We start from the raw sequence: 23549 nt of genomic DNA on the forward strand, positions 1-23549 counted from the left end.
GGGCTATCATGACCAAGGATATGATAGGCAAGGCAAAAATTTTCTTTGAAGGGGGTCAATGGAAAGGGATCAAGGTGCATGACAAACTATTAGCCTCGAGGTGGTCTAGCCTGAGACTAGGTGGCAGCACAGGAGAGCTGGTGTGGAAGTGCAATAGAGCAACAAGGGTACTGGAATGTGGGTGAATTAACCAGATACTTTCAGAACTCCATCTCGCATTGGTCCTCCTGTCTAAAGTTGCTAGTGTTACCCTGAACCCTTATTGGAGTGAAACTGCTAGAAGGATGAATAATAAAGGACTTTAGCAATTGATCCACTTCTAGGATGGAGATAGCAAGTTTTGGCAATCCTCTGACCAGGTGGCTGCCTAGTTTCAACTTAATGGTACTGAGAAGCTTCTTCTCAACACGGTTGTAGAAGGATTGGACAATATTCTGATGCTGATCTGTGAATTTGCTTTTGAGTGAAAAGCTTGGAAATGGCCCATGAGTAGCCAATTCTGTAAATCCTGTACCAATGCATTTACCAAGTGTTAATACACAAGGCTTATTGGTTTGCACCTTTGAACAAGCAGTGGAAGGAACAATGGATGGAAGCTCCATGTGTTGAGGTTACGAAGAATATTTGGAATCCATAGTTGCCTCAGTTTATGAAGGTATTCTTGTGGAAGGTCATGTAGAGGGCTTTGCCAACAGGATTCAAGATTCAGTCACGTGGTATCGGGTCCAATAGGTGTTTAGGGTGCAGACTGGCTAGCGAAGACCTCGCCCACATTCTCATCGAATGCCCGACAATTAGTGGCATGGCAGGAAAGGTGTGCAAATGGATACGAAAAACGTGGAAGTTAGGGTTTTTCAAAAAGGATTTGGGTCTTGGTGGGAAACAATTTCGAAGTTCTGCTCTTCTAATCTGTACTCAAATTGTCAAATATTGTTTCTTCAAGAATATCTGGAAGGCCAGGAACTACCGGGTATTTGATAGAGACATCTCTCTGGCTAGCTTCTCGGAGATTGTACAAGAAAGTAAGGAGTTTACATATGTAGTAGGTAAAAGGCACAACACGGAGGATTGGCTTAGGGCGACCCTTGCCATCCGATCGAGCCTTGCTGTGTAAAGGAGTGGGCTTTTGGCAATAGTGCGTTACTAGGTTCATGTAATCGTCAAGGCTCGGCATGAGCTTGATGCTGATTTGTATATTTCTTGGTGACTTTTTAAGACAATAATTCACAATTGTGACTTTTGCACACACAAAAAAGGATGGTAGAAATTGTTGTCATAGTGCCTACATGATAGTGCTTAAGTGTTATCGGATCGGAGGGGAGAAACACCACTAGCCAGAAACCATGAGAACCCTACCCACAATCAAGCATCACTTTCAAAATTTTAAAATCAAGATATTGACATGCCAGAGACAAACTTACACTTACACACACACACAGAGACAATCAATCGATCATGACAACGTACGAGCATAAGAATAATTAATAAGATATTGAAAACATGCATAGCTTAAGCACATAGAATAGAGGGAGAAGAAGAATTGACCCCCAAAGTGGACATCAAAAGTCTCTTTGCATTGGATGTTTGGTTTTATGAAAAGTAAACTTGTGCCAATTTTAGGCCCCCTCTTTACAATCATGCCATTCTCACCCACATCTTTACAAGAGGTGCATCCCATGAGCATTACTTTTAAATTGCCTTATTCAACTCTAGACTATGTACAAACTAAATTATTGGGTGGTGGACACGATGGCAATTGTCACACTGAATGTGGAACTGCTACACAACGTCCTTCAGCTCTAATGTACAATTCAATCATCCATATGTTAGTTAAACCACTAAGCACAAGAACAACAACCAAGTATAAACAAGTCCAGTTATACCAATTTTCGTGATGATGCTAAACCACCACACCATCACGGTGATTTTCCAACGTCCCAAGTCAATCACTTGAGAGGACAAACAAAATCATAGCATTAAGAGAGCCCTCTATTGCTTAAGAGAGCCTATTGTATAATTTGCACTGTACTTTTTCGTTAACTACTTGATTGCTTAACTTTTTTCCTTAGTGGTTGATTGCTTGATGCTCCCCTCCCCTCTTTGAAAATTTTTGCGAGCATTGGGTGCAATTATGTGGGTTAGAATCCTTGCGAGCTGTTGATGCTAAGAAATCAAATGTAAAGCTTTTATCTTGGAGCTGCTACAAAGATAGCAAGGCACTAGAGTAAGGGAGTCAGTTTAGAGACGAAATTTTTTGACCCCCAAGTTAGATACATATCCACCTCCAATTTAGAGGCAAGAAATTTGGCATATTTCAAGAATCTTGCTTATGTGTCATGTTGTGATTTGTTGAAAAGTGTACCATTAATGGGTCTTGAGTGTCTCTAATGCTTCAAAATGCCTCAAAAGCTGAATTGTTTCAAATGGAGCATTCAAATAAAATCTAAAAAATATTGATTTTGGTATCATTAGATTCACCTTTTCATGAGGAATCTCGTGCAATGCATAAATATTGAAAATGATGAGATTTACAAAATCCCCCCCAAAAACATTATGTTTTCACCAAACGCCTCTAAACTGGCTCCCTTACCCTATCTTCGTCGCTGGCTCAAAGAGCCTGGAGCTTAATGAGTGGAGGCAACGGAATGCCTCTCAAAGGATGTTCCCTTCTCTCTCTTTCTTTACTTTATCCTTCTTTGCTTCGTTAGCGTACAAGCCGATCTCCGTAAGCCACTTGGCAGAGCTTTTGAAACAGCAGGATTCATTTAATCGTTTAATATAGCTCACACTGTGTCAAACGCTTTTCGTACTCACAGCGTGCTAAACAGCGCCTCCCATAATCCAAGAACCTCTCTCTAGTGAAAGCAATAACGATGCAGTACTAGCATCTGATGAGCAACTCTTCCTACATCCTCATGGGCCAGAAAGCTCTATTGTGTTTTCAGTCCTCTCTCCATATGCAATCACCTATGCATCCATCTTGGAGGTCTACACAACCGGATGCGAAGGCAAGTCTCCAGATGCATCTTGCACCTTGGAGGCCTATACCCTTCCACAAGACGTTGACATGGATGAGGGTATGTATGCTCGATATATATGTCGAATGTGATGCCCTCACCAAAGCACGTAAGTTCTTGATGGGCATCCTTTCTGGGATGTCTCTCGTAGTGCTTTGATTGCAGGGTATACTCAACATGGCTGTGGCAAGGAAGCTCCTGCAAGCACTTTGAAATCCTCCCCTGGATGAGATATTTCATGATGGGAGTGCTATAGTCAAGGGTTGTTCAAAAAGTTCAAGATACAATGCCTGGCATTGTCTTGGGCAATATGTATGCCACTTGTCGTGTGCTTGAGAAAGCAGAAAAACTACTTGAGAAGCTTCCTGTCCGGAATGTCGTCTCTTGGAATGCATTGATTGAGGGATATGCCCAACAACCACCGAGCCAGCAAGCTCTTGACTGTTTTCAGCAAGTGCAAAGCAAAGGCCTCCCTCCAAATGCAACCACATAAGCGTGCATCTGGAAAGAACACAAGAAGCTGGTTTGCGCTTAAAAATTTACTCTGATATTGTTAGTAAGGGGCTGTTGCAAAAAACTGCCATGCTTGGCAATGCCTTGGTCGATATGTATGCCAGATGTGGTGCTCCTCTGCGGGATGACGTCTTTTGGAACGTACTGATTGCAGGCTATGCCCAACAACGGCCGGGCCAGCAAGCTCTGGACTGTTTTCAGCATGTGCAAAGCGAAGGCCTTTGTCCAGTCGCCGTCACCTATGTGTGCATCTTGCAGGCATCTCACTCTATGCAAATTGCTCTCGAAAAGAGATGGCGTGCTTGGCACTGTCTTGGTCAATATGTATGAAAAATGTAGGACACTTCAGCAAGGGTTGTTTATAGAACTTGTCGTGCTTGGGAATGCCTTGGTCGATACGTATGTTGAATGTGGTGCACTTCAGAAAGCACAAAATGAGCTTGAGGAGCTTATTGCCCCAGTCATTGATTGCGGGATAAGCGCATTAGTAGCCGGGCCAGAAAACTCTCGGCTCTTTTCAGAGGATCCGAAGCAAGGGCCTCTCTCCAGAAGCAATCACAAACGCGTGCCTCTTGACGCCATGTATGTGTACGCAAGATGCCGACATGGGCTTAATATTTCACTCTGATATTGTTAGTAAGGGGTTGCGGCAGAAAGCTGCCGAGCCTGGCAATGCCTTGGTTGATATGTACGCCAAATGTGGTGATCCTATGTGGGATGTCGTCTTTTGGAATGCACTGATCGCAGGATATGCTCGACAAGGCTAGCAAGCTACGCGTTGTTTTGAACAGGTGCGAAGCAAGGGCCTTTCTCCAGATGCTATCACCTACATATGCATCTTGCAGGCATGTGGCTCGATGCAAGATGCTCTGTAAAAGAGATGGCGTGCTTGGCACCGCCTTCGTTGATACGTACGCAAAATGTGAGACACTTCAGCAAGTGCTTTTTCAAAAAGTCGTCGTGCTCCTTGGTCGATACGTATGCTAAATGTATTGCACTTCAGAAAGCAAAAAACGTGCTTGCAGAGCTTCTACTCCCGAATGCCGTCTCCTGCAGTGCATTGATTGCGGGAATGTATGCCAACACTTCAGTTACGACTGTTTCAAAAAAATTCCATGCTTGGCAAAGCCTTGGTCGAGACATATGCTAAATGTGGTGCACTTCAGAAAGCACAAAACGTGGCGAAGGATCTTCCTAACTGGAATGCCATCTCTTGGAGTGCATTGATTGCTGGATATGCGCAACAGAGCAGGGCCGGAAAGCTCTCAGCTGTTTTCAGCGGATGCAGAGCGAGGGCCTCTCTCTAGATGCAATCACATAAGCGTGCATCTTAAAGGCACACTACACGCTGTTGTGGGCTTAAAAATTCACTCCGATATTGGTAGTAAGGGGCTGTTGAAAAAAACTGCCATGCTTGGCAATGCCTTGGACGATACCTATGCTAGATGTGGTGCTCCTGTGCGGAATGCCACCTTCTGGAACGTACAGATTGCAGGATATGCCCAACAACAGCCGGGCCGGCAAGCTCTGGGCTGTTTTCAGCAGGTGCAAAGCGAGAGCCTTTCTCTAGACGCTATCACCTACGTGTGCATCTTGCAGGCATGTGGCTCTATGCAAATTTATTTAAAAAAGAGATGGCGTGCTTGGCAATGCTTCGATCGATATGTATGCCAAATGTGGGATAGAAAGCTCTCGGCTGTTTTCATCGGATCCAAAGCGAGGGTCTCTCTCCAAATGCGATCACATACGCGTTCATCTACAAGGCACGTGTCTATACGTAAGATGCTCATATGGGCTTAAAAATTCACTCTAATGTTCTTGGTCATGGGTTGCTGCAGAAAACCGTGGTGCCTGGCAATGCCTTCATTGATATGTATGCCAAATGTGGTGCTCTTGTGCGGAATGTTGTCTTTTGAAATGCATTGATTGCAAGATATGCGCGACAACGGCCGGGCCAGGAAGCTATGGGCTGTTTTGAACATTTGCAAAGCGAGGGCCTTTTCCAGATGCTATCACCTACATGCGCATCTTGCAAGCATGTGGCTCTATGCAAGAGGCTCTTTGAAAGAGATAGAGTGCTTGGCACTGCCTTTGTTGACACGTACACCAAATGTGGGACACTTTTAGTAGGGCTTTTTCATAAAATTATTGTGCTTGGCAATGGCTTGGTCGATATGTATGCCAGATGCGGTGCTCCTGTGCGGGATGTCATCTTTTGGAACACACTGATTGCAGGGTATGCCCAACAATGGCGGGCCAGCAAGGTCTGGGCTTTTTTTAGCACATGCAAAGTGAGGGCCTTTCTCCAACCTTTCTCCAGACGCTATCACCTACGTGTCCATCTTGTAGGCATGTGTCTCTATGCAAATTGCTCTCGAAAAGAGATGGCGTTCTAGGCACTGTCTTGGTCGATATGCGTGCCAAATGTGGGACACTTCACCAAGGACTGTTCCAAGAAATTGTCGTTCTTAACAATGCCTATCCCTGATGCCGTCTCTCGGAGTGCATTGATTGCAAGATACGCAAAACAAGAGCACGGACAGAAAGCTTTCGGATGTTTCTAGCGGATCTGAACCGAGGACCTCTTTCCAGATGCAATCACATACGCGTGCGTCTTGAAGGCATATGTATGTACACAAGATGCCAATGTGGGTCTCTCTATATATGGTATCACCTACATGTCCACATTGCAGGCATGTATGCAAGAGGCTGATACAGGCACAAAAACTCAGCTTTTTATTGTTCTTCAGAGGCTGTTGAAAAAAGATGTCGCGCTTGGCACAATCTTGGTCGATAAGAATGACACGTGTTGCGCTTCAGAAAAGTGACGGCAAGGGTTGTTTATAGAACTTGTTGTGCTTGGGAATGCCTTGGTCAATACGTATGCTGAATGTGGTGCACTTCAGAAAGCACAAAATGAGCTTGAGGAGCTTATTGCCCCAGTCATTGATTGTGGGATAAGCGCATCAGTAGCCGGGCCAGAAATCTTTTCAGAGGATCCGAATCGAGGGCCTCTCCCCAGAAGCAATCACAAACGCATGCCTCTTGAAGCCATGTATGTGTACGCAAGATGCCGACATGGGCTTAATATTTCGCTCTGATATTGTTAGTAAAGGGTTGCGGCAGAAACCTACCGGGCTTGGCGATGCCTTGGTTGATATGTAAGCTAAATGCGGTGCTCCTGTGTGGGATGTCGTCTTTTGGAATGCACTGATCGCAGGATATGCTCGACAAGGCTAGGAAGCTATGCGTTGTTTTGAATAGGTGCGAAGCAAGGGCCTTTCTCCAGATGCTATCACCTACGTATGCATCTTGCAGGCATGTGGCTTGATGCAAGATGCTCTGTAAAAGAGATGGCGTGCTTGGCACCGCCTTTGTTGATATGTACGCAAAATGTGGGACACTTCAGCAAGGGCTTTTTCAAAAAGTTGTCGTGCTCCTTGGTCGATACGTATGCTGAATGTATTACACTTCAGAAAGCAAAAAACGTGCTTGCAGAGCTTCTACTCCCGAACGCCGTCTCCTGCAGTGCATTGATTGCGGGAATGTACGCCAACACTTCAGATACGGCTGTTTCAAAAACTTTCCATGCTTGGCAAAGCCTTGGTCGAGACATATGCTAAATGTGGTGCACTTCAGAAATCACAAAACGTGGCTAAGGATCTTCCTGTCTTGAATGCCATCTCTTGGAGTGCATTGATTGCCGGATACGCGCAACAGAGCAGGGTCGGAAAGCTCTCAGCTGTTTTCAGCGGATGCAGAGCGAGGGCCTCTCCCTAGATGCAATCACATAAGCGTGCATATTGCGAGGGCCTCTCTCTTGATGCAATCACATAAGCGTGCATCTTGAAGGCACACTACACGCTGTTGTGGGCTTAAAAATTCACTCCGATATTGGTAGTAAGGGGCTGTTGAAAAAAACTGCCATGCTTGGCAATGCCTTGGCCGATATCTATGCTGGCAAGCTCTGGGCTGTTTTCAGCAGGTGCAAAGCGAGGACCTTTCTCTAGACGCTATCACCTACGTGTGCATCTTGCAGGCATGTGGCTCTATGCAAGTTGATCTAAAAAAGAGATGGCGTGCTTGGCAATGCTTCGATCGATATGTATGCCAAATGTGGGACAGAAAGCTCTCGGCTGTTTTATCGGATCCAAAGCGAGGGCCTCGCTCCAAATGCAATCACATACGCGTTCATCTACAAGGCATGTGTCTATACGCAAGATGCTCATATGGGCTTAAAAATTCACTCTAATGTTCTTGGTCATGGGTTGCTGCAGAAAACCGTGGTGCCTGGCAATGCCTTCATTGATATGTATGCCAAATGTGGTGCTCTTGTGCGGAATGTTGTCTTTTGAAATGCATTGATTGCAAGATATGCGCGACAACGGCCGGGCCAGGAAGCTATGGGCTGTTTTGAACATTTGCAAAGCGAGGGCCTTTTCCAGATGCTATCACCTACATGCGCATCTTGCAAGCATGTGGCTCTATGCAAGAGGCTCTTTGAAAGAGATGGCGTGCTTGGCACTGCCTTTGTTGACACGTACGCCAAATGTGGGACACTTTCAGTAGGGCTTTTTCATAAAATTGTTGTGCTTGGCAATGGCTTGGTCGATATGTATGCCAGATGTGGTGCTCCTGTGCGGGATGTCATCTTTTGGAACGCACTGATTGCAGGGTATGCCCAACAATGGCGGGCCAGCAAGGTCTGGGCTTTTTTTAGCACATGCAAAGCGAGGGCCTTTCTGCATACGCTATCACCTACGTCTGCTTTTTTTTTGCACATGCAAAGCGAGGGCCTTTCTCCAACCTTTCTCCAGACGCTATCACCTACATGTCCATCTTGCAGGCATGTGTCTCTATGCAAATTGCTCTCGAAAAGAGATGGCATTCTAGGCACTGTCTTGGTCGATATGCATGCCAAATGTGGGACACTTCACCAAGGACTGTTCCAAGAAATTGTCGTTCTTAACAATGCCTTGGTCAATACGTATGTTGAATGTTCAGAAAGCACAAAACCTGCCTAAGGAGCTTCATATCCGTGATGCCGTCTCTCGGAGTGCATTGATTGCAAGATACGCAAAACAAGAGCACGGACAGAAAGCTCTCGGATGTTTCTAGCGGATCTGAACCGAGGACCTCTTTCCAGATGCAATCACATATGCGTGGGGCATACAAACTCAGCTTTTTATTGTTGTTCAGAGGCTGTTGAAAAAAGATGACGCGCTTGGCACAATCTTGGTCGATAAGAATGACATGTGTGTTGTGCTTCAGAAAAGTGACTGCTTCTCACCAGTCGAAGTCCTTGGAGTTCTTTTATATCCAGTTAGCAAGGGCAGGTGATGAAGCTCGGAAAGCTCTAGGCTATTTTCATCTTTCTATCTGCAGTGTGGATTCCTTGAATGCACTCAATGTGGGATGTGCGCAAGAAGAGCAAGGCCAATGAGTGATACGAGAAAGAAGTGCTTGTCTTTGCCTGGGACTATGTGTATGTTGCATATGGTGATCTTCAGAACGCACGAAAAGCGCTCGAGGAGCTTCCTATGCGGAACACCGCCTCTTCAAACGCACTGATTGTGGGATGTGCCGCACATCAGCGGTGCAAGGAAGCTCTTGACTATTTTCAGCTGCTGCGAAGCAACCATCTCTCCACATGAAGCGAGCGCATCTCTATGGATGCACCATCTTGAAGGCATGTCACAATTTGCGACAAGGAGAAATGGGCAAAAGCCCTCGACTATTTTGAACAGATGCAAGATACGCGCGAGGAGAGCATGGCCAAAAAGATTTCGGCTGTTTTCAGCAGATGCAAAGCGAGGGCCTCTCTCTCGATGCAATCACATATGTTGTTGTGGGATGTCGTCTTTTGGAACACATTGATTGCAAGATATGCCCAACAAGGGTTGGGCATGGAAGCTCTGGTTGTTTTCAATAGGTGTGAAGCAAGAGCAATTCTCTACGTGTGCATCTTGAAGGCATGTGGCTGATGACATGTATGCGAGATTTGGTGATTACAGGAAGCACAAAACGTGCGTGAGGAGGTCTCTTGGAGTGCATGGATACATACAACAGGAGCAAGATCAGAAAGCTCAGATATGCCTACCGCAAGGGTATCAGAATTCCACAATGTGATTGCTAGTCGGGGGTGCAACATGTTGGTTGCAAGATATGCCCAATATGCCTATCGCAAGGGTATCAGAATCCATGATGTGATGAGTCCAAAACACTACTTGACAACATGGACTATGATGTTGGCAAGTTATGCACATGAAAACCGAGATTGATTTGTTCTAAATTGTCTTGAGTAGATGCAATGAGGGTGTTTCGCTAAATGCAGTGATGTACGTTTGCACATTGAAAGCTTGTGCCACAAGCAAAGCTATTGATAAGGGGAAGCAGATTCATGATGAGATTCTAAGGCAAGGATTTTTGAAAATCCATACATATACGCACAAAAATTCACAATTATATTGCTAGTCAGAGGCTGTTGAAAAAAGATGTCGTGCTTGGAACTACCTTGGTTGATATGTATGCAAAATGTGGTGTGCTTGAGACAACAGAAAAAGTGCTTGAAGAGCTTTCTGTCCAGAATGCCAACTCTTGCAATGCATTGACTGCAGTGCTTTGATCTAAGTGTATGCCAAATGTGGTGCCGTCATGATAGCACGAGAAGTTTTTGATGGGATCCTCTCTAGGATGTTGTCTCTTGGAGTGAGTGGATTACAGGATATGGTCAATTTGGTTGTGGCAAGCTTAGGCAAGACCTTCACATGTATGATTTCTTAATTCATGATGAGATTGCTAGCCAGGGGCTATCGGATCAAGATGCCATGCTTGACAATGCTTTGATCTATATGTATGCCAAATGCAGTGCTGTCACAATAGCACGAGAAGTTTTTGATGGGGATCCTCTCTAGGCTGTCATCTCTTGGACTGAGTGGATTGTAGGATACGGTCAACCTCGTCGTGGCAAGGAAGCTGTGGGCTTTTACAAGATGCGAAGGGATGTTCTGTCTCTAATCGCAATCACCTACGCTTCCACCTGGAAGGCTTGTGGCCTTATACAAGATCTTTGAATGGGTGAAAGAATTCATGATGTGGTTGCAAGTCAAGGGCTGTTGCAGAAACATTCAGGAAATGCTTTGATCCATATGTATGCCAGATGAGGTGTCCGTATTAAAGGACAAAACCGATGAGCTTCCTATGCAAAATGTCGCCTTCATAGTGCGATGATTGTTGAATATGAGATACATGGCTCTATCAAGGAGGCTTTGGGCTATCTTATCCATATGCAAAGACCCGCTTCTTCCTAAAGTTTCTCCACCCAAATAGTCACAAGCGTATCTCCTTCATCCTCCATGGGATGTCATCTCTTGCAGTGGGTTAACAGAAAGAGATGCCCAACATCGTTGATGCAAGGTGCATCGACGAGACAAACATTCAATTGCGCGGTGAGTAAGCATTATCATTCTGTGATTTTTGACATTTTTGACACTACAAATGCAGTTAATGAAAACATTGAAAATTGCACGCTGCCGTGGGAATGGCACGTTCCCTCATATTATTAAAATTGGGGAGGATTGTGCAAACTCCCCCATGCAAGAAAACTTGCATGTTTTGTTTTTTTTTTAAACATAAAAATGGAACAACAAAGAATTGATAACATTGACAACTTGTATGATTACGAACATTGAGCTCGACAAACCTCTAACTCTGCTCGTGGTTTCCTGCAAGGTACCTCTCTGAAGCACTACGATCGGTATCTCATTCTTACGAGGTACACCTCTCAACCACGGCAATCGGTAGCCTCTCTCTCTCTCTTTCTCTCATCCTTTCTAAAAATTTTCACTTGAGAAGTATTGAAATGGCATATATAGTTTCCACTATATTGCTCAATTTTAATTCGATCCGAACAGAGCTAACGAAGCACTCTAGTTTCTCAAAACGTATTTCAGGCTCTCTTTACTTTATCCTTCTTTTCTCAAAACGTATTTCAGGCTCCCGCTCTCTCTCTCTCTCAAAGAGCCTGGAGCTTAATGAGTCGAGGCAACGGAATGCCTCTCAAAGGATGTTTCCTTCTCTCTCTTTCTTTACTTTATCCTTCTTTACTTCGTTAGCGTACAAGTCGATTTCAAAAAGCTGGCCTCTCCGTAAGCCACTTGGCAGAGCTTTTGAAACGGCAGGATTCATTTAATCGTTTAATATAGCTCACACCGTGTCAAACGCTTTCCGTACTCACAGCGTGCTAAACAACGCCTCCCTTAATCCAAGAACCTCTCTCTAGTGGAAGCAATAACGATGCAATACTAGCATCTGATGAGCAAGCAACTCCTCCTACATCCTCATGGGCCAGAAAGCTCTATTGTGTTTTCAGTCCTCTCTCCAGATGCAATCACCTATGCATCCATCTTGGAGGTCTACGCAACCGGATGCGAAGGCAAGTCTCCAGATGCATCTTGCACCTTGAAGGCCTATATACCCTTCCACAAGACGTTGACATGGATGAGGGTATGTATGCTCGATATGTATGTCGAATGTGATGCCCTCACCAAAGCACGTAAGTTCTTGATGGGCATCCTTTCTGGAAAGTGCAACAATATTAATCATGCTGAGAAGGTGTTCCATAGAATGCTTGAGAGAGATGTCATTTCATGTAACACTCTTTATCACAGCCTATAATCAACTAGGGCATAGATCGAGCAAGTTGCCGCTCATCATTTTACAAGCAATGTTGTCAGAAGGTCTCCTTCCAAATAAGGTGGCCATTGTTGGCCTCTTTCATATGTGCTACAGCCAAACGCATGAAGCCACATGCAGGCTTTTGCATTCTTTCATATTGGGCTCTGAATTAGAGCTGGATGATATTGTTGGCACTGCAGTGGTTAATGCATTTGGGAAATGCGCTAATCTACAGGAGACTCAATTTTTTTTTTACAAGATGGTAGAGAGGAACGAGTTTGCATGGAATGCGATTATTGCAACTCATGCTCAGCATGGCTTAGGTAGGGGTGCGATTAATGTTTACAAGCAGATAGAAATGGAATGTATGCTTGATAAACTGGTCACTGTCTCAACCATCATTGACACCTGTGCCGATGATGCTAACTTGGCATAGGGGAAAAGGGTTCACGTTCATGACCATCTGTGGGTAGAGAGGTCTTCAATGTATCTGCTTTATCATTCCGAGAGAGGTAATGGTATTGAGCATTCAGCTCCACTCCCACAACTCTTATCCTTGCACTGGCTATTAACTCACCCTGGAGGCTTGACTCTTTCCAATGCAAACTCAACTCTTTGCAACACGTACATACCCTTTGTCGAGAGCATTTGCAACACTGCTTTCTCCTGTCAGAGGATACACTTTCCAGATGCATAGGACATGCGGATTGGCCATTTTTTACGTGCCAGGGAGGGATTCTTGCAATTATGATGATTGTAGCTAGCACTTGCCCATTTTTAGGGTTTGTTCCATTTTTAACCGATGAAGGTTATTGGCCTTCGTAAAGCCTTGGGGGAACATCCTAATTCTCATGACCCTTTTCTAGCCCTTGGATTCAATTAGTTGGATGCAGGATGTGGCTCCTCCAATATTCACTCCATGAAACACTTTGCCACTAGGATCCATGCATTAAAGGAGTGAAAAGGGCTAAAGGGAGAAAAGAGGTGAAGTTAGTAAGTGCCATGGCTCTTTGGATTACAGCTAGCACATAAACATAGAGAGCCAAGTTGGAGATTCTGCCTCTATGATGGTTGCGTCGAGGTTCAAAGTTGTTAGCTTATCTTGTTGTGCCACATGTGCTTATAGTGAGATACATCCCTTGAAGTATTTGGCTCTTCTCTATTCATGCACCACCACGGATGTCCTCAGCCACTACAGCACGGATTGAACTGCACACCCTTGACCTTCTATTGCCCACAAATGAAAGTCCTTCCTATGTCTATTGCAGTGTCCCTTGTTTGACATCAAAACCATCCGCGCACAATCTCATATGTGATCAATCTGGGCTATGAAGAGGCAGTCAAAGGAGAGGTTGGTAGGTAAGGGACTCCAGGTGTGTGCAGGTGTGTTTATGTCAACGGAGGATGACGAGTCCGATGAGTCGTGTAGGCTGTCTACCCCAACTTCACTCGAAGATAAAGCAACCCGTTGCACCTGCCTCTATGGTATAAGAGCTTATGCACTAGAGCTTCCATCGACGCATGACTTCGCACTCAACCGTTAAGAGAAGAAGATCCGGCACAAGTAGAGATAGCTGCTTAAGCACTAGAGCTTCCATCGACGCGTGACTTTGCACTCAACCGTTAAGAGAAGAAGATCCGGCACAAGTAGAGATAGCTGCTTAAGCACTAGAGCTTTCATCGACGTGTGACTTCACACTCAACCGTTAAGAGAAGAAGATCCGGCACAAGTAGAGATAGCAATTATGCAGTCCTAGCCCTTGTGCTTCTTTTGTTGTCATTATATGAATGCTAACGCATGTGAGTATGCCAATTAAATATGCAACAAGCTGACTAAACCATTTGTTGTGCATGTGTGTGCTTTGTTCGAGCACCACTCGGGGTTACAATAATGAAGCAAGCATAACAATATAGTACAAGCAAACACCCTCAACAATTTGGCAACAATTTATGCATCCCTAAACAGTCCTGATCCAAGCCATCCTCTGAGCGCATATGCAACCTCTATGTGGATAGAGCTATGCTATGATCGATTTCTCTTTATGAGCTTTGTGTTACCACAACTGCACCAATGCTTCTCACTGGCTAATTCTTGAGCACACCACATATTCGTGAACCCGTGTCATGGAGTTGATTGTTGTTTATGAAGGATGAGAGACGATACTTGATTTAGAACTATAAATTGAAGTAATTTGTCCTTTTCACTCTTGTTGTTGCACTTCTAATATAGACTGATTTGCTCAGCATGACTTTCCGTATTTGTAGAAGATTCAAGTTCGAGCAGAAGAACAACAATGTTGCAAGCCGATTTTCACCACAAAAAAAGGCAGTTTTCCAGTCAAGAAAGCTGTGTGATGCTTTTGTGACTTCAAACAAGTAGCGAGTGGTCAAGTAAAGAATGTTCTAATACAAGGCTTCAGAGGTGCTTCCAACCAAGCTTTCCATCTAGATCTCTCGAGCCAAGCTTGAGGAGCAGAAGTCCACGTCAACTTAAAAGGTAGTGACTTCTTCGTGTGCAACCACAAAATTTAAAACAAAAACGTCCTTCAACACCGGAGGAAAAGCATAAGTCCCCCTCCAGTGTTGGAGGAGAAAACAAGTATACGGGGGAAGGGCACGTTCCCTACGGTTTATAAAACTTGGGTGAGGATGGTGCCACCTCCCCGCCATACACATGTATGGTTTTTTTTTTTGGGGGGAGGCACAAGCATCCCGCGCACGTAATGCATCTCTTTGCATCTAAAAAATGTATAATCTTTAACTAATTTTGATTAAAGCGGTAGCTAACTCCTAATGTCAATCATGTCACGAGGTCGTCGAGGTTTGCAGCAACTTCAAGAAGAGACAGGCTATAAAGTCTCGAGGACAAACAACAAGACAATATCAAAGGGTACACCCATACTTAGTTTTTTTAATTAGTTTCCTAGATCTCAATCACTTCCAAACGAATAAAGGCACACTAGTTACTTTATCCTTCTTTTCTCAAAACGTATTTCAGGCTCCCGCTCTCTCTCTCACATGAGCCGCTGACCACAACTCATTGTGTTTATACTTTTGAGCTAGGTTGGGCCTTGTTGTGCGGGCTGTTCACAACTGCACAGTTAACTAAAGGAATATAGTACGGGCTAGATACAAAATTTCACGTAAGCGTTCACGGTCGTACCGACCAACAGGACTGACTTTGTCGCCGTCTGTGGGAATCGAACCCACGACCACGTGGTTAAAAGCCACGCGCTCTACCGGCTGAGCTAAGACGGCTTGATGCAAGCCAAGACGTTTATTATTTAGAGAAAATATTATAGCGTGAAAAAATAATTACATGTCTTTGACGCTTCCATCAGGACTGAGACAAAGAACCGTGGATGACCCCACAGTCTAAAGCTTCCCGTGCGACCACGCTGTGTTTGAAACATTTCTTGAATTATCGCAGAGAACCAGCTAAATGAGCATGGGCTAGGTAGCATTTTGAGCACAACCCTAGTAGATCTACATGGTCTCCTCGTGTTTCATGAACGAATCCTCACATTTCCAGGTTTTCAATCAAAATTATGTCAGAAGATAGCTACCCCATCAACTATTCAAATAATGAAAAAGATTCCATGCATTTAATCAACTCTTGTCCTAGTTTTGGGACCCTTCCTTTTATTGGCTCCTCTACCCTAGTGGTGCTTAAGGCGTCCTAGCTTCCATTCTTCTCACTTCCAGCATAGGTTCGTGCACATCAATAATGCATCATCACAGCAGCGAAAGCTACTCTTCATACCATGGATTTGATAAGCTCTTGTTCTAGTTTTCGGACCCGTTCTTTTATTGGTTGATCTACCCTAGTGGTGCTTAAGGCGTGCTAGCTTCCATTCTTCTCACCTCCAGCATAGGTATGTGCACATCAATAATGCATCATCACAGCAATGAAAGCTGCTCTTCATTGATTCAACGTGCCTTTTATAGAGGTGCGCAAAAACCCTTTTTTTTCTAAGCTTAAAGCCATCACACACTCCATCCTAATAAATTAAAAGGTATTCCTAATGGCTTCAAAAAAATCAAAAGGTATTCTTGCAAAACTCACAATTGTGAGTGATTGTATTATATAGTCATCAACATATATACAAGCTCAAGTCGAGCCTTGAGGGACAGAGGGTTACAACCGAACTTAGTTACTAGTACCTAGAAACTTACTATTGCGCGGGTTGCCAAAAGCCAATCATCTGAGCTATGCCTTTTACTTACCACATATATTATTTCCTTGCTATCGTGGATAATCTCTGAGAAGCTAATTCAAAGATTCCCTCACGTGCCTTTTATAGAGGTGCGCGAAAACCCATGTCCATCACAAAAGAAGCCAAAGACAATGTGCTTACGGCTTGTTGTGGTCTTAAGCTTGAAAAAGGGGAGTTGATTCAAAATGTATGTTAATAAATTTTGGGGTCGCCATCTCAAAGCCATTGTCCTCAGAAGAACCAACAATATTATCCATAGATTTTTGAGGATATGCGTATATATGTTAATGCCCAAAATCCTAAGATGGTCTCAGAAGTCATCCAGCCACTACTCCGTGGTGGCTACCAAGATATTCTCTTTCAACAGGGTTCCTTATAAAGATAATGCATATGAGAAGAATTAGAAGACTCCACACAATGAGCACATTTCTCAAGACTTTAAGGTCACCCAAATGGGAAAAACAAGCTCTCACCCAAATATCTTGAGAAATCTAAGAAGGAGATTTGGTGCTTTTCAAGTGAGGTAAATGTACAGCCTATGGGGTTTCTAAAAATGTTACAGCTCATCCAATTTTTGATGCAGATGTACATGATGTACTTGATGAGGAAAGGGATGAGAATAAGCAGGCTAGAGGTACGCCAAAATGGTTGGTGCATACTTTGCATGACAATAAATTGGATGCACCTTTGTCTAGTCATACTCATTCGGGTTCTCATCATGCATCTTATGCATCAGATTGTTATGCTTTGACTATTTCTAGCTTATGTGATGTTGAGGAGCCTCTTTCTTTTAATGAAGCACATAATTCAAAAATTTCGATGGCTGCCATGCAATCAGAATATGATGCACTTATAGAAAATGAAACATGGACTTTATGTGATTTGCCTCCTGGCAAAAAGGACATTGGTACAAAGTGGGTTTACAAGTTGAAACACAAGCCAGATGGTGAGATTGATGGCTATAAGGTTCGCCTTGTTGCAAATGGTTATGCACAACAAAAGGCATAGATTATGAAGAGAATTTTTTCCCCACTTGTTGTATGACTACTGTGCATTTTATATATGCATTGGCAGCTCATTTTGGTTGGGATGTACATCAATCAGACATTGTTATTGCTTTTTTGAATGGTGATATATCTAAGGAAGTTTATGTAATGCAGCCTCATGGTTTTTCCAAGAAAGGACAAGGGGATAAAGTGTGCAAATGTAAGAAAGCTTTGTATGGGTTGAAGTAGTCTCCGCATGCTTGGTATGAGAAAGCTGGCACTCATTTGGTCAAACTAGTCTTTCGTAACAGTCCAACAAAAAGCACTTTGTATGTGAACCGTGAGGGTGATTTACTTCTCATTGTTGTTCTATATGTGGATGATTTGTTGATCACTGGTCAGAATGAGACATGTATTGTTGAATTTAAGACTGATTTGAATGCTCCTTTCAAGATGAAATATTTGGGATTGTTGCATCATTACTTGGGCATACATTTTAAGCAATGTGATGGCGGTATTGCCTTGTGTCAAACAAGTTACATAGAGACATTTCTATGTAAGTTTGGACTTGAGGATTGCAAACCTATTGCCACTCCCATGGAAACAGATTTGAAATTGAGTCTTCATGATGTTGGTGATCCTGCCCATGTCACTCTTTACCAAAGTGTTGTTGGATGCCTTATTTATGTATACAATACAAGGCCGGATTTTGTAGTCTCACAGGTCGGTGGATTTATGCATAGCCCAGGGTCTAAGCATTGCAGACTGTCAAGCAGATCTCTTGATGCTTGAGTGGCACTTTACATCTTGGGTTGTTTTATTCCAAGGGGATATTATTGCCACCAAATTTACATGCTTTTTTGGACTCAAATTGGGATGGTTGTTTTGACACATGAGTGTTCATGAGTGGTTTTTTTTTTATGCTTGGCAATTCATGCATATCATGGTTGAGCAAGAATCAATCTACTGCATGGCCACTTCTAGTTATGAGGCTGGATACGGGGTAGTCTTCACAACTATGGTTGAGTGTGTATGGCTTAGACACCTTATGGCTGATTTTGGTTTGGACAGGACAATGCCAAAATCATCTACACTGATAGTCAGAGCACATTGGCAATTGTGAGGAACCCAATTTTTCATGCTTGTAAAAAGCACATTGAGGTGCATTATCACTATGTCAGGGAGAGACTCTCAGCTAGACAGATGAGCTTGGCTTATGTGCCAACATAGGTTAAACCTTGCAGATCTTTTCACAAAGGCATTGTCTTGTGAGAAGTTTGAAGCTTTCCACAAAGCTTTGGGCTTGCTCCCCTTTGTGGATTGATCATGTCCTCAGGGCATGACATTTTCCTATACTCTATGTGCAGCTCTCGTTCATTGCATCCCTCCCAAGGGGAATTTTATACCATATACATGTGGTAGTGATGTGTGTGAGCACACTTAGGACCACTGGGGAATTTTTTCCCTCACTAGGAGGTCCCCCCCCCCCGGCCCGGCCCGGCCCCGTGCATTATACATACACCTATCAGTCTAGGGCTATCTTATATTTCCATTGCACACTAAGTAATATACTCTCTATTGTGTGCCTTGAGCTTCCTTCATCTTCTCCAAGCTGTGTGTGTTTTCTTGCAACCCTAATTCCAACAAGAGCAATCACCCTTCTTGGATAGTTATTTCCATACAGTTTCCACGAGGAAGTTCCATGCAATTATGGATGTGTTGAATGAGAGGATTCAAGAGAATTCTCTTCCAATGCAATAGATATTAGCCATGAATCACTAACTCTAATCACACCATAATCATCAATCAAGTATCACCTACACACATTAAGACCACCAAAGTCCGACTTGCCATAGACTAGAATCTCAAAGCACACTCTTAACAAGCACATACTAATTGCATTGGTGTTGGCCTCTCCAATCACCACATGCCAATCAAGGTACTTAATCAAAAGCTACAAACACAAGGTGAATGGTGCTTAAGTTTCATTAAACCCATCCACACACGAGCAAACAACAGGGCACATACTCTAATCACAAGATTAAGAACCTACTTAATCAATCTAATTAGAGATGTTAAATATCACAAATCGAGTGCTCATAAAAGGATAGGAGTGGTCATTAAGCAAGAAGTCATCACACACGCTCAAATCTAGAATAATGAGAAGGTGAAACTACTTCATGACATAATGGAATATAGAAGAATTAAGACTAATGAAGAAAGTAAAGATTAGATTAAGAAATGCTTCTCTAATTACAAAAGATTAGCACTAGCCTTCTAAGCATGGGCATTAAGCTCAAAGCTATGCCATCCATAAAGTGAAGACACAAGAGTGAGCTCTCAAGAGTGAGTACTCAAGAATGGATCCTTCATGAAGCCTCTTTGCATAAAGGCTTTCTTATAATGGCATGCACCACAAGCCTTTCTACTATGGGATTAAGTTTGAGCCCTCTAGCTAGCATATACAATTTGGAACTCCCAAATGAGCCCAAGACCTTATACAATGTGAATAGGAAATATTGTGCACATCCATAGCATATCTCTCGCTTGATGCATAATCCATGTAGCATGTGTTAGCCACTACTAACACCACTTTTGCATAGGAGGACGTGTGTGCTTTATCCATGTAATGTTTTATTATTATTTTAATCCTTAAAAATCCATCTCTAAGAGGTAGGCAATGGAATGCGGTATCAAGTAGCCAAAATCACAATTAATAAGTAGAGGCTCAAAAAAACAAAGAGCAGATACGCAAGCTTTGTTGACAACTACAAGGGCAATTAATACCGCAAATTAGAACTGCGATTTTAATCAATGGGCAAGATTAATAACCACTACCTAGATCAATGGGCAAGCACCCCTGGTCGAACCTCAAACCAGAACCTCAGACCAGCGGGACAGTGATGCTAGCAAATGCAAATACAGAGGGCTATGATACGAAAGTCGAGGACGGACTAAGCCTAGAACTCACAGAAACCAAAGGCCACAGAATGCAGGCCAACACAAACCTTGCTACCTCTTTGCCATCTCATGCATAGAACGTAGGCCAACACAGGCCCTGCTTTCTTCTTGTCTTTCCTCTTCTACTTATTCCATAGCACCATAACCTTCTTAAAAGATGAAGTAATTTTTTGTTGTATTAAGTTGCTATATTATGCCATTGACCTAGCTATTCTTTGATGTTCATTGGCAGTTAGCAAGCAACTTAAAGTGATTCAAGTTTTTGATCCTAGCATGGCCCAATTTTTAAAGAATCTATAGACAGGATGTATAACCCTGGTATACGTGGTGTATAATTTATGAGGATTCGTAGACTTGCATATCACATAATGTTCCAATCATAATTTCTAAGATTTTTCTATTCGATTACCGAAGAAAATGCCTTTGCTATTAGCAAAAAGCTGATGCATGAGTCTCTCTCTCTCTCTCTCTCTCTCTCTCTCTCTCTCTCTCTCTCATGTCTCAAAGCCAAAAGGGGATGTTCACATACCACATTTTTCTTTACAAAGGAAGACACATATCTGTATAAAGTACCACTGCAAATTTTCTGTGACAATTTTGAAAGTAATTGGCCTTGAAGACGCTTGCTATCCCAATCTTTGTATTTGATGCTCTCTCTCTCTCTCTCTCTCTCTCTCTCTCTCTCTCTCTCTCTCTCTCGCGCGTTCGTGCATGGTTTGAGTAAAGATCTTGAGTTCGACTTATCAAATCGACCCTGAGGTCTATTGGAATTTTCAATGACATTAAAAATCATCATCGTGTGTGTGTGTGTGTGTGTGTGTGAGTGAGAGAGAGAGAGAGAGAGAGAGAGAGAGATACATACATATGTATGTATATACATACATACACACACATAGAGAGAGAGAGAGTTTGCAATGTGCTTTTGTGGAAGTGCCTATCGTTCAAGGGCTATTGTGATCCTCTCTCCATATAGCTTACCATAGGCAAAGTTTACTCTCTTTAGGAGAGGTTTTTCATGCAGTTTTTTATTTTTCCAATTTGCCCATGTGGCTAGTTGTACTCAGTTCTCACAGTTCTAGTTTGTTGTTTCAGTGCCCTCAAAATCATCACCATTTGGGAGTTCTTAGGGATCTTTTCAATTTACCAAAAAGTGAGGATACTTCAATGTGATCAGTTGTTGAAAATAAATCTCTCTCTCTCTCTCTCTCACACACACACACACCTCTCTCTACTCTCTCTCCTTCTCCTTGAGTAGTGCCCCTCTAATCTCTCTCTCTCTCTCTCTCTCTCTCTCTCTCTCTCTCATACACACACACTCCTGTGTTGGTAGCAACCTCTCCACGATCCCAGAAGGCAATTCACAGAAGCAAATGTGCTAGAGTCAAATCTAGCAATGGATTGTCCACAAACCTCCTCTCTTTGCCATCTCTCTCTCTCTCTCTCTCTCTCTCTCTCTCTCTCTCTCAAAACTTGAACTACATCTAGAGCTGGTATATGGATGGCCTAGTTTTGTTGTAAGAAGGTGAGCCCCTCTCTCTTCATAGCAAACAACGTTCAAGTTTTTGTTAGTGCCTCTCTTGTGCACGCATGTGTGCGTACACCTTCTCTCTACTCTCATCTTCTTGTTGATTAGTGCTCCTCTAATATCTCTCTCTCTCTCTCTCTCTCTCTCTAGCAACAAACTTGAACTTAATCTAGCTCTGACATATGGATGGCCCATCTTTGTTGTAAATAAGAAAGCCCCTTCCTCTTCATAGAAATATACAAGTTTTTGTTAGTCTCTGTCTTATGCATGCGTATGTGCGTACACACTCTCATCACAATAACCAACATTTGGGGGAGGAAAGGTAGCAATGGAGGTGCCTAGCATTCGACATTTTTTCAAGCATGTTAAGAAAAAGTATAGAAGTGCTTTTTAAAAGTTATATTTTGAAATTTTGAAATACAAACTCACACAAATGTTGAAACAAAAAAACCCAAATATATCTTCAAAAATCGATTTTTTGTTGAATAACAAAATCTCTACCAAAGTAATCATTTTTTATTAGGTGCACTTAGACTCATGCATTGCCTTATGTAAAGTAGAGAATCTTTTGACTTTCAATTCTCAAAAAAAATTCACTTCCTATAATCTTACCCTTCATTTTTCTATTTTAAATCTAACCCTACCCTTCCTTTATTTTAGATTAGGTGTTTTGTAAGGCTTTCTTTGAAGTGAACCAATAAGTGACACTTGGAGGGGTTCTTTGGCCTTGAAAATTTTATAACCCTGCCCTTCTTTTATTTTAGATTAGGGTTTTTGTAAGGCTTTCTTTGAAGTGAACCAATGAGTGACATTTGGAGGGATTCTTTAGTCTTGACAATTTTAAGCCGCATTATATATAGTATAGATAACCTTTTGGAACTTCTTAATTGTGGTAAAGAGGACTTGAATACAAAATTGAAAGAGAGACATTATGCCAACTCTCTTGCATAGTTTTATATACACTCATGTTGATCTTAAACAATTATTTTTAAAAAAATGATCTAGAAAAATGTGGTCAAGCAAAAAAGAAAATTAATGAATTGATAGAGATGTAAAAAAAAAATTAATGGATTGATAGAGATATGAGTAGGTGGTGCAAATGATTTTTTGCCCAAAATCTGGCAAGATCCTTTTGATTGGCACGTAGCACATGATCGTAGAATGGACGCAGGTGTGAATGAGAAGTGGACATGTGGCAATAGAGACGGGTGGTCACTCTAGAGGTAGGTGGTCGTAGCGATCGAATGGGAGGAGGGTCCGCCTGAAGACCGATATGTTGTGGGGGGTTGACGGAGTAGCAAACTTTATTGGTTTTGTGGTCAAGCAAAAAAGAAAATTAATGAATTGATAGAGATGTAAAAAAAAAATTAATGGATTGATAGAGATATGAGTAGGCGATGCAAATGATTTTTTGCCCAAAATCTGGCAAGATCCTTTTGATTGGCACGTAGCGCATGATCGTAGAATGTACGCAGGTGTGAATGAGAAGTGGACATGTGGCAATAGAGACGGGTGGTCACTCTAGAGGTAGGTGGTCGTAGCGATCGAATGGGAGGAGGGTCCGCGTGAAGACTGACATGTTGTGGGGGGTTGACGGAGTAGCAAACTTTATTGGTTTTGTGGTTTGATTAAATGGTATTTAGGGTTGGATACT

At 42.8% G+C, this 23549-nt stretch overlaps 1 protein-coding gene and 1 non-coding gene across 2 annotated transcripts; one reads left to right on the top strand and one right to left on the bottom strand.

Moving 5' to 3' along the window:
- Positions 1-7633: 7633 nt before the first annotated feature.
- On the top strand, positions 7634-9184 carry LOC147446219 (putative pentatricopeptide repeat-containing protein At3g28640). The gene is made up of 5 exons (XM_086524679.1): positions 7634-7873; positions 8205-8233; positions 8377-8517; positions 8802-8940; positions 9041-9184. The coding sequence occupies exons 1-5, from the start codon at positions 7634-7636 to the stop codon at positions 9182-9184; spliced, it is 693 nt and encodes a 230-aa protein (XP_086380805.1).
- Positions 9185-15391: 6207 nt separating this feature from the next.
- TRNAK-UUU (transfer RNA lysine (anticodon UUU)) lies at positions 15392-15464 on the bottom strand. Its single transcript has one exon. It is a non-coding gene; the product is annotated as a tRNA-Lys (tRNA).
- Positions 15465-23549: the final 8085 nt, after the last annotated feature.

Source organism: Adiantum capillus-veneris, chromosome 12, assembly GCF_014529385.1.
Source record: "Adiantum capillus-veneris isolate H3 chromosome 12, ASM1452938v2, whole genome shotgun sequence".
Taxonomy (NCBI): domain Eukaryota; kingdom Viridiplantae; phylum Streptophyta; class Polypodiopsida; order Polypodiales; family Pteridaceae; genus Adiantum; species Adiantum capillus-veneris.

Coding starts and splice junctions, on each gene's coding strand:
- LOC147446219 (XM_086524679.1), top strand. CDS start 7,634: ATGTATGCCAAATGTGGGACAGAAAGCTCTCGGCTGTTTTATCGGATC. Junction 7,874..8,204: donor GTGGTGCTCTTGTGCGGAAT/GTTGTCTTTTGA, acceptor CACTGATTGCAG/GGTATGCCCAACAATGGCGG. Junction 8,234..8,376: donor AACAATGGCGGGCCAGCAAG/GTCTGGGCTTTT, acceptor TCCATCTTGCAG/GCATGTGTCTCTATGCAAAT.